Raw genomic sequence first — 12106 nt, forward strand, 5'->3', positions numbered from 1 at the left:
CTTTAGCCATTTGTATTTCATGTTCTACTTTCTATCTAGTCGTAGGATCTACCTGCGGGCTCCGCGCGCTTGAGCTATCCGGTAAGGATCGACTTCTGCAAGGGCATTATCATCGTCTATAAAGAATGTTTCAGCAGTAGCGTCATCATCGTCATTTACATTTGCATCATCGAAATCCTGGAGTGGTATATCTTCTCCTCCTTCTGCCATATTGTATTTCTATATTACTACAATTATTTTTTATCCCCCTTTACATATACAGTAAAAATGCACATCTCAGTTGTTGAAAGCGTTGAACAATTGGCTGATTACATAGAAAGAACAAGTGCTGCATATCGACGAAGTTACAAATTGATGGGTCGAATTGATATGGCTCTTAATATTACTAAGGAATTCTTGTAAGCTCTGCTGTAATAGCAGCAATTCCAACAGTTCCGGTACTGTTAGCCTTAACTCCTATACCAGGTGTTGTTATTGATGTAATACAAGGGAAAACGGGTGTAGCAAAAAGAAGAGAGAAATATAAACATTATTATGTTCAATATAAACAGCTGCTTACACAAATACAAGAAAAAGGGTGCAACCCTTCGGAACGAGGAGGCTCCGGGTCAGAACTTATTCAGGACATATTTCATCAGGCGCTAGAAATTCAAAAACAAGAAGGATTTAGTCCACCTCTGGAAAGATACCTAAGACATTATGGATTGAATGGATATGAAATTTAGTTAACTTCGTGTTCAACATCAGCTAGACTCCGCGACCGGCCGGCCGGACTGACAACGGGGTCCTTTATATAGGCTAGTTTGATGGTGATGACTCACACGGAATTTCCCGTACATGTATATACATGTTGTGTATTTAGGTCAGACAGAACAAGTTTCTACATAGTCCACCAGCATCAGTGGTTCCCAGCTAGTGTATTGCGCAAGTCCACGCCTGACTCAGCAGGGAAATTCCCTGCTTAGTTCAGGACAATGCACTGCTGCGCAAGCTGCTGCGCGTGAGTTCATATATAGGTCAGGGTTACACTTAGTTACATGGATGGTTAAATTTTCCTTCGCTCCATGTAGATAAATGAATAAAATGGGTGTAAAAATCTTACTTCATCCAGTTGTCCACCTTTTATTTACTACTTATATCACACTACGGAGCCCGGGTCATGATGATAACCCTCATATTGTGAGGAGCCTGTTACTAGAGATATGCTTGCACGCTGATTGTTCCGAATCTTTCACACAGAGGAGCGATGACACTCCCATTGTTTAAACCGACTTTGTTTTTGACGTAATATTAACGAAATAAATATCCTGAACTCTGAACACACAAGTTAGCCGACACAACTTGAGAAAATACAAAAGACTCAAAAGAAATTCTTGCTTCTTTAATACTGTTCAGAGAAATATGTCGATTATTTGTAGACCTAAAGTTTTGAAAACAATAATATAATTTTAGCCTCTCCTCTTTGAATTATCGAGTCTTTGAAAGTATGGTGTCACAAGGGATTAGGTTGAGCGTGCAGAAATATCACAGACAAGTAGAAAAAGAAATATTAACAATGGGGAAACACAGCTCGCCATACACCTCACTGGAATTACCATGATATCATATACCACAGTTTAAATAACCAGCATCGTCGTCATTTCTTTTCGGAGCTGCGGAATAGCAACATCAGGTGTTGTAGAAAATGTTAGGTCAATACAAACAACACGAAAAGACTTTTTATAAAAAAATATATAAAATGGCGCTAAACAAGACTAGTCATGCGCGTAAATCACAACTTTTTTCCTATATTTTAACCACAGTCCCACAAGAGGGACTTGTATTTTAAAATTTGGGTGAACTATACAAAAATAGGATTATCTTCACTTTTCAAAACAAATTCAGCCTATAGATAACGATGACGAACATCCAGGATGGATTGTCGTCGGGAATGACGCAATACGACAGAAATATATAAACATAGAGTGAATATAAAGCTACTCAGTTGATACACGGTTATTTAATAGCACAGCTACAGCTGAGATAAGTCCTGTCAAGATTTTTTCTGCTGAATTAACCACGATACGGAAGTAGAACAATGTTAGACACGTACAGACCAGCCAGTGGGGTATATGGTGGTGACATGGACGAAGAACAGAGGACAAGGTCAAACTCAGTCCGGAGTACGACAAGCACATCAAGTACTCGTAGTACTAGGCCTGTCGGGGTGAAGAGAAAAAAAACAAAAAGCGAGTGGTCACCAAGACTGAATACTTGCTGATGGTTGGGGAGTGAGCTACACTTGTAAAGGACAAACGGTACGACATAAGCGTCATTGTTAATGGATTTGATGGGACTGGTATATAGTCCAAGTTGACGCCATCGATTAGAGAATCCAGGATGGGAATGCAGTACCAAGCTATGCGGACCTAACTTGCGTCCTGCAGCACAACCATAACTATATATTGATAGAAAGGAAGACAAATATGACGAAGGCTGGCTATATTCTCATAAAGTTGGCGTAATTATTTGATAATCTTCGGGTGAGATGAGAAACCATGGACGTCAATGAGAAAGATTTTAATTTTTTTGAGACTGTGAAGAATTTGAAAAAAACTTTCAGATGGCAGCTTACGAGGGAACATTTCATCGGCAAAAGAATTTGGTAAATCGTCGAAGAAGACACATTGACCATTTTTGAACCAATTCAATTACTGTAAGTTGTATGATAACTGTTCATTGCACAAACACTTACAGTTACTCAGTTACTCCTGTGACTATATGATAATGTACATTTTCACCTAAATGTCTAAGTTATAAGAATATTGATCTATAAGTATTTTGAATACTTACTTGACAGTACGTCTATGACTTAAACAATGATTTGTTTGACCTCTCGATTCTTATTGGAACATATCGACAGTTCATGTATAAGTCCATTTATACTTTTTTCGTTATCTTATTCATGAGCTATCATGTTTGTTCCTCAAATAAATTGGAATTTTGTGATAACCATGGTCGATTTCGTCATTTATCGACGATTCATGACATCTTCTCTTCTATGAAATACAGCAGCAATAAAGCAAAGACCGAGACGAAACTTGCTTTGCTTTTTTAACAATTGTCAAGGTTCGTGGGATAACACGTGATAAATTTTAGCATTCGTAACAAAAGCCGGGCGTCATACAATGAAACTGGTAAATGACTTTAATATCCATACACATGCTGTAAAGTGAACTAGTTTTGAAACATACGAGAGGTCAGAGGTTACAGGTGAGTACTGTAGGTGCATTGTTGACACGTACATCAAACACACATTAATGGTAGATTACAGATTTTATCGCCATGATTAATGTATGAACAAATCATGACACTAGTTTTTTGGCTTCCCTACAGCCCCAACGATTCTGGTTGTCATGATGACAGACATAGGGATAATGTAACAATGGGTATTTGCTACAACTATGACCTTAAGGGCAAAGACGTTGAATCCTCATGTTTCATCATCCAAATTCCGTATGTCCATACAGACGACCACGGACATTGTTTACTCCGCTCACCAGGTTTGGCTAATGAATACTTTGCGGACAATCAGAGGAAGTATCATCTCCAGGTGTCAGGACTGACCTTTATCTCGTGATGAGCGTCATAAAGTTTCGAATGATAATTGAATAAAGAATTAAAACACAATGTATTTATTAAAGTTTCGAATGATAATTGAATACAGAATTAAAACACCATGTATTTATTCCCATTCAAACTACTTCTGCACGAACGACGTCGATAGGTACATGTCTACATTTGCATTTCCGAGCGAGATCACCATTTGCATAATTAATATCAGGAGTCACACGTTCTCCTGGACAACTCAGACCATCCTAATGTTAAAATTCTTTACATTTCATCGCAATGAACTTAATTTGGCTTCAAAATTAGTGAGACAGGGATACCAACAAAAAGACTCGTTAGGACTTTCAAAAAGTGCTACGGCCGATATGATGACATTGTGGCCAAAAATGACACCTCGGTCACTCAAATGATTAGCGACAGCATTCCGGCTTTGACTTATTACAGTGATTCATATCCTGTATCTTTTCATACAATATTTAGACAATTTTGGACCAATCCTGACGGGTGTAGCATGCTATCAGGGTACGCTTACCCATTCCGGACACCTGGTACCACCACTAACTATCAGTGGTTCAGGATGGTCCTACTTAAATTTGTAAATCACAAATGTCCCATGGACCTGGTAATTTATTACCTTGAATGGAAATTATTATTGGACCAGTTTAATGTCATATTACTTCGAAACAGAATTCAGGCATCGGTGTCGCAGGTTAAGCAGCATCACCAAAGCGAAATGAATTTTGCTAAGGATGAAGTCTACCTTACATTTAAATAGCGCCAAAGCTTTACACACTTCAAATTTACCGTAACAACCTTTTAGAGTTTTGTAAGAAGTGGAGCTGTGGCCCCAATAATATGAAAGATATGAGTGCTCATTCAAAAGGTTAGAGTTACAATGTAATACCAGTTACACGCTTTCGAACTCGAATGAAGAATCGGTGAGATATGCCACACTTATATGGGGGTAACAAAAACAATAAGTAACTGACGGCCATTAATTAAACATTCCACAAAGTCTCTGATTGACAGGCTTGAGTAAGGTTACTGAACACTGCTGATATCGCACTTTACTTAACTTACCATGTACAGGTGATGGCATCGTTAGCAACAGACAAACTCAGTTGTTTGTTAGTTCCCAAACTATGTAGATCACAAGTCAAGCCCTGGTGTTCTGTGTACTTCTATGACATCTGCTCGGCCGCTCACGTGCAGCAGGCTCATTATTTCATCATCGTCCAGGGCGATTATTTGGCCTTTTGATTAGTGAAGAGATACCAATCATGTTCCAACTTTCTCGTTAAAAATGAAAAAAAAAATCCCGACAATAGTTAGATTGAGGTGTAGGAAACAAAGTTCTCTTAGATCTGTTTGGGACCGATAAAATGTGAGAAGTCCTGACTTACTTTGTAGAGGTCTATGATCTCTTGAAACACGGTTTGAAAAATGAATATTATACCTTGGCAGCAGATAGTCAGAATACCCATTTTTCGTTTTAAAAGTTTACATTCGTCGGGGGATTTTGCAAGGCATGCATATCTTTCCTTCCTAATTCCAGTACTTTTTTTCGGCTGACCTTCATTTTATTTTTTTCCAAAAATGCAAAACATTTTCAATTTTTTTTGCTGCGATTTTGTTGTGCAGATTTGTGTTTTCATCATTTTCTCGAAAGACATAATAGTCAGCACCTAATCTTCCAACAGCATCAATGTCTACGTGTCAGATACATTGAGATCTTGTTGACAACTAACATGGTCCAGCGCCTTTAAACCGTGCTGAATCGTTAATATGGCACTGTTATTTTAATGTCCCGACCAATCAGCTGGCTGTATTTGCGCCACTGATATACTGGTATGATTTAATATATCATAACAGTATAGTGATTGAGTAAGTACAGCGATCTGATTGGTCGAGAGTGAAAGTAAAAGTGATCTTTTCGGGATACAGCACAGTTGAAACAGCCACGAGCTCTCAGTTATAGAGAACACTTCATCTTCTAACTTTTTCCGCCAATATTTCCATATACTCTTCTGAACTAAAAGCACTAATTTAAAACCACCTGAACAACTCGTATACAACTCGGTTTTGACCGCTTCACTCGATACATCTGCACTCGTGGTGTCTCGTCCACAATTGCCATAAATTGGTCAAAATTTCGGGGTGTACTCGTCACTAGGGGTGGTTTCTTGCTGTTGTACGTTTGGGAGGTTAGGCAATACGAACTTGCATGGAACATACTTGGAAAGCAGAATTGCAATACATGAAAATTATATCCTTAATGCCGGCAATAAGCTATTTTTTCGGCAACCAAACAATTAGATCATTAGGATAGGTACTTACCTTATCTAAATATCGAAGGTCGATCGATATGCTGGTAAATTGTTATGTGATATCAACGCGATGTGACTTTTATCAGCTATTTGTTTCATACTACGATACCTTGTGACGTATGTGTACGACAATTACATGTCATGAAGTGACAGCCTCCATTTCCGTGCGAGCACAATCTTGAATACCTGAGAAATTGAGGTTTGTGTTAAAGTTCAGAGGCACATGTCGAACGATTCATTTTTAAACGTTCTGTCAAGAACTGTTGTAATTTTCACAAATAAAGAACGTTCATTAATACCCAATTTCTATAACACTTAATGTACAAATGTTTTTCAACCGAGGCTTTAGAACGGTCCTAACAGTCGACATTTAAGATAGTATCACACGCTTCTGTACCAAATATTAATATTTAGGTCGTTAGGTGAGTCACTTTATCGGTACTGATCTTTTTAGCGTCATACTGACGTCATTCAGATTGAACTGGACAATTGTACCATGGCATAACTGATATACAACGCTAGAAGTCAATGAAGACGCTGAAGAACACCACAAATGAGTGGACCGATTCCAGAGCATGTTCCTAAATGTCAACAAATATTTCTAATATTCCGAAAGGGACAGTCATTTATCAAGGAATGCTGCAACACGTCTATGTTGATCACTCTGAGATGCAAATCATGTAAAATGACTTTAACTGTCACGTTGAATTTTAAAGTTTGTACCTGTATTCTTGCCCAACCAGTTTTGGTTTTCCCACGTGTATTGGTGGAGAAAGTACGGAAGATCTCCAATTTTTGTGGACATTAATACTACCGACAAAATTATTTAATTATTGTGTCAATCAATAAGACTGGTAAGTTCACGAGACGAATAAAGTCACCTCTCTCGGAACAATAATAACACAAATTGTTTCACGAAGACAAGTGAAAAATCAGGGATCAGTTAATATACCAAAACTGTGAAATATTCATCATTAACTTAAATCAATCCACACTCTTTTCACTGATATTTTCAATAATCATGTAAAAATATCTAAGCAAACCATGGTAGATTTAAGGCAAAATTGCTCCGACTCACCATGCTTTATTTACTCAATTGATTGTTGACATTGGACCATGTTGGTAACCAGGGGTCAAGGGTCACCAGTCAAAGGTCAACATTCAAGCAAGTGACTTTCATTCATGATTTTTCTCCTCTTTCTGAAAGCTTGTCAATAGCATGGAGGAATGATCTTGAACTTCATCATGCAAATGCAGCGACGGAATTCAACTACAAGTCTTGTTAACTGCCAGGTCGCTTGTATTGTTATAAAGGTGAAGGAATCACTTCCAGGAACTTTGCCACATACAAGACACACATCCCCTAATCTGGAAAAAATATTCATCCTCTAACTTCTGGGGAAAATCAAGTTTTTATGCAGTTGGTTATATTTTCCAAACACATTGGTGTGTTTAGCATTTCCCTTCTTTACAACGGTGCCACATCCCGTTCTGTGTAGTGACCACGCAGAATTAACAGTACAGCAGTACTATCACTATTTGGTCTTCGATCGCCGTGTGAGCAGGATACCAGAGATCAACCAGAGTAGAGGCTTGTGGATGACAAATAAGAATCTTTATTTCTTTGACGAAAAATGTTTATAAAAGAGCCCGCTGATGATAAAAGGCTGCTATACCAAACCTACTATCCAACTTTATACTTTCTCAACTTAATGATAACTGCATATTCGGTCCGACCCATTATAATAATTCAAGGTAAAACTTAATCGTACAAACAACTCTAAAACAATCAGCAGGCAATAATTTACATATCTTGACAATTAGCCGGTAATAATTTACATATCTTAATAAGTGACAGAATTCATTAAGTTACTCTTACGGAGAAACTTTCGTAAATAAATTAAGAACTGGCGAAAACAACAATTATATTATTAGAAATGTCTACCCTCACACTTCCAGCTTGTTTATGCTGACATCAGCTTATGATGACATCAGCTCGATGACTTTGTGGATGTTCTGACAATTAAGCGTATATCTACATTATTATCTATAGGCTGATTGGAGATTCCTTATTTTTGTTCCATAGTTCACCCAAATGTTAAAACACAGTTCGTCTAGTGGTTTGAGGGACTGTGGATAAGATCTAGAATAAAGTTGCCATTTATTCGCAAGACTTGTTCAGCGACATTTCTTTTATTATTTTTTGTACAACATCTTCTTGTGTAGTTTGCCACTGACCTGACACATTCTACGACATTTAAGTCGGTAGGAAATATTTGAAACACATCTAAATGATGTTATTCTTCAGCTCGGAAAGGAACTGACGACGATGCAGGGTATTTCCAGTGAGGTGTATCATATCACTGTGTTTCCGATGAAGTATATGGCGAGGTGTGTCTCCCTTGTACTATTGACATTTCTGCACGCTCAACCTAACATGTCACCATACTTCAAAGACTCGACAATTCAATACGGAGAAGCTGAATATCATTCGTCTCATTTAGAACTGCAAATCGACATTTTTCCCTGAACAGGAAGAAGCGAGAATGTCTTTTGATTTTCAAGTTTAATATGTTGGCTAACTTGTTTGTACAAAGTTCGGGATGTTGTTTTATTTTCGTGAATATAATGTCAAAAACACGGTCAGAATAAAACTTGTGAACAATCAGCTTACAAGCATAGCTCTAGTTACGTGCTTCTCACAATATGAATATCGTCAAGGCCCTAGCTCCGTTCGTGTGATATATTCGTTTGTTCTCAGCGTACCACTGACTTAGGGAAGTGTCTACATGTAATACTCTTGTGTCTTGTATACACTGAGGTATGGAATATTCCCAGGCAGTGGTAAATATAGTCTGGCGGGGTGGAGGAAGGGATCGGCCGGTTATATTTGTTCCAAGATCTCCATATGTACATGTAGTTCAGCGTGGTGTACACTCTTGGATGCATAGAGAAAGCAGGTCAAAACGTACTCTACACATTGATGTCTTGAGTTGCTCTGATCAACAACATGACCGCATACCAACGTAGAATAGCAGACAACGTTTAAGAGCCAATTACATACAGTCGCGCCGAATTAGTTCGACTGTGTCTACTGTTAGAGAGGTAATTTGCTGCTCAGAAAAAAATCGTTAAAACTGATACAAAGTTCCATACACTTTACGTAAACCGAAATTATGAATTCAGTTGTAAGTTCATTGGAAACAGTGACAAACAACACAAAGTTGATGGTAAGTGCCAACTAATCTTCATACAATGTAGACACACGCTTAATTGCCGGAACAACCATAAAGTCATCGACCTCTTGTCATCATAAGCTGATGTCAGCATAAACAAGCTGGAAGTTCATTGGAAACAGTGACTAACAACACAAAGTTGGTGATAACATCCAAGTGCCAGCTAATCTACATACGACGACACAATCCAGCATGAATGGTCGTTGGCTGCGTTGGTAATGACGCAATATGACGGAAATAGATACTGAGAGAATATAAAATAAAACCATGGCTTGATGATAAGGCATTTCGATCTGCTGCAGCTGATACACAGCTATTAGCACAGGTACTACTGAGATAAACGTCCTGTCAAGATTTTTGCCTACTTAACCACGATACGGAAGTAGAACAGAATGTTAGACACGTATAGACCAGCCAGTGGTGTATATGGTGGTGATCTGGACGAAGAACAGAGGACAAGGTCAAACTCAGTCCGGAGTACGACAAGCACATCAAGTACTGGTAGTACTAGACCTGTCGGGGTGAAGAGAAAAACGAACAAAAAGCGAGTTGTCTCCAAGACTGAGTACTTGCTGATGATTGGGGAGTGAGCTGCACATGCAAAGAACGAAGGTTAGCAGAAGAGTCATTGAACACTCTGTTGATGGATTTGATGAGACTGGTATAGTCCAAGTTGACGCCAGTGATAACATGGGATGTTAATGCAGTAACGAAGTATCCTGCAGCACAACTACATCAACATCTATAAAAAGGAAGACGAATATGACGAAGGATATATTCGCGTAATTATTTGATAATCGTTTGGTGAGATGAGGAGAAATCACGGACTTCTTTGAGAAAGACATCGATTTGTTGAGACTGTGAAGAATTCGGAAAAAAAACTTCAGTTGGCAGCTTACATGTAAACATTTTATCGGCAAAACATTTTGGCAAATCGTCGAAGAAGACACACCGACCATTTTTTAATCAATGCATTTGATGTTGTGTGATACCTTTATATTGCATAAACAGTTTACAGTTACTGAGTAAGATGTACATTTTGAACCTAAATGTCTAAGTTTTAAGAATATTGATCTTCAAGTTTATTTTTAAAAATATTTTATTATGCTTTGCAGCATGTCCATGACGAAAACAATAATTTGTTTGACTTGTCTATATTCAATTGAATATTTATTAATTATACTATTTTGTTATCTTATGCACGAGCTGTGATGTTTGTTCTTCAAATGAATTGGAATTTTGCAATAACCATGGTCGATCTCGTCATTTATCGACGGTTCATGCCTTATTCTCTTCGATGAAGTACAGTAGCAAGAAAACAAAGACGAGATGAAACTTTGTAGTGACAAGACAACAACAGTAGTGGCGGCGTTTACAGAAATGTCAGTTCGAAGTTACAATTGGGTATTTTATATAAAGTGCCCTCAGGTAACTTCTTTGCTTTTTTAACAAATATCAAGGTTCGTGGGATAACCCGTGATAAATTTTAGCATTCGTAAATAAGCCGGATGTCATACAATGAAACTGGTACATGACTTTAATATCCATACACCTGGTGTAAAGTGAAATAGTTTTGAAACACACGAGAGGTCAGAGGCTACAGGTGAGTACTGTAGGTGCATCGTTGACACGTCATCAACACCACATTAATGGTAGATTACAGATTTTATCGCCATGATTAATGTATGAACGGTTTATTAGCATGCGAATTAAAGCCACAACAAATTATGACACCAGGGTTTTGGTTTCCCTACAGCACCTACGATTCTGGTTGTCATGATGACAGACATCAGGATAATATTACAATGAGTATTTGCTTCAACTATGACCTCAAAGGCAAAGGCGTTGGAATGCTTCGAAATGTTTCATCATCCAAACTCCGTATGTCCATACAGACGACCACGGACATTATTTACTCTGTTCACCAGGTTTGGCTAATGAATACTTGATGAACAATCAGAGGAAGTAACATCTCCGCATTTTAGGACTGACCTTCAACTCGTGATGAGCGTCATCATGATAAAGTTTCGAATGATAATTGAGTAAAGAATTAAAACACCATGTATTTATTCTCGTTCAAACTACTTCTCCAAAACATGTACGAACGACGTCGATAGGTACATGTCTACATTTGCATTTCGGAGCGAGATACCATTTACATAATTAATATCAGGAGTCACACGTTCTCCTGATCAACCCAGCCCATCCTAATGTTAAAAATTCTTTACATTTCATCGCAATGAACTTAATTTACTTCGAAATAGAATTCAGGAATTGGTGTCACAGGTTAAGCAGCATCACCAAAGCGGAGTGAATTTTGCTAAGGATGAAGTCTACCTTACATTTAATTAGCGCCAAAGCTATACACACTTCAAATTTACCGTAACAACCTTTTAGAGTTTTGTGAGAAGTGGAGTTGAGGCCCCAATAATATCAAATATATGAGTGCTCATTCAAAAGGTTAGAGTTATCATGTAATACCAGAGACAGGCTTTCGAACTTGGATGGAGAATCGGTGAGATATGCCACACTTATATGGAGTAGCTACAACACTCAGTAACTGACGGTTATAGATTAAACATTCCACAAAGTCTCTGATTGACAGGCCTGTGATATTGTATGAATGCTAGTAAGGTTACTGAACACTGCTGATATCAGATTTGGTGATGGCATCGTCAGTAACAGACAAATGTGATTGTTTGTTAGTTCCCAAACTATGTAGATCAGAAGTCAAGCCCTGGTACTCCTTGTGTTTCTATATATAACCTCTGCTGGGTCGCTCACGTGCAGCTCTTCATTATTTCATCATCGTCGAGGGCCCATTTCATAGTGAATTGCCCGTGTTGATTAGTGAAGGGGTACTAATCCTATTACACCCTTATCATTAAAAAATGCAAACAATTTCGGACGAAAAGTTAAGATTGGGGCGTAACT

The 12106-nt window shown here is 38.1% G+C and overlaps 1 protein-coding gene across 1 annotated transcript in view; it reads right to left on the bottom strand.

Annotated features, from left to right (window-relative positions):
* Positions 1–4708, bottom strand: part of LOC139119550 (uncharacterized) — a 46215-nt gene extending 41507 nt beyond the window's left edge. Inside the window, exon 1 of the mRNA XM_070683393.1 lies at positions 4690–4708. Coding sequence (XP_070539494.1) covers positions 4690–4708 — 19 coding nt within the window. The remainder of the gene's footprint in view (positions 1–4689) is intronic.
* Positions 4709–12106: the final 7398 nt, after the last annotated feature.

Source organism: Ptychodera flava, chromosome 20 (genome assembly GCF_041260155.1).
Source record: "Ptychodera flava strain L36383 chromosome 20, AS_Pfla_20210202, whole genome shotgun sequence".
In the NCBI taxonomy this organism is placed as follows: Eukaryota; Metazoa; Hemichordata; class Enteropneusta; family Ptychoderidae; genus Ptychodera; species Ptychodera flava.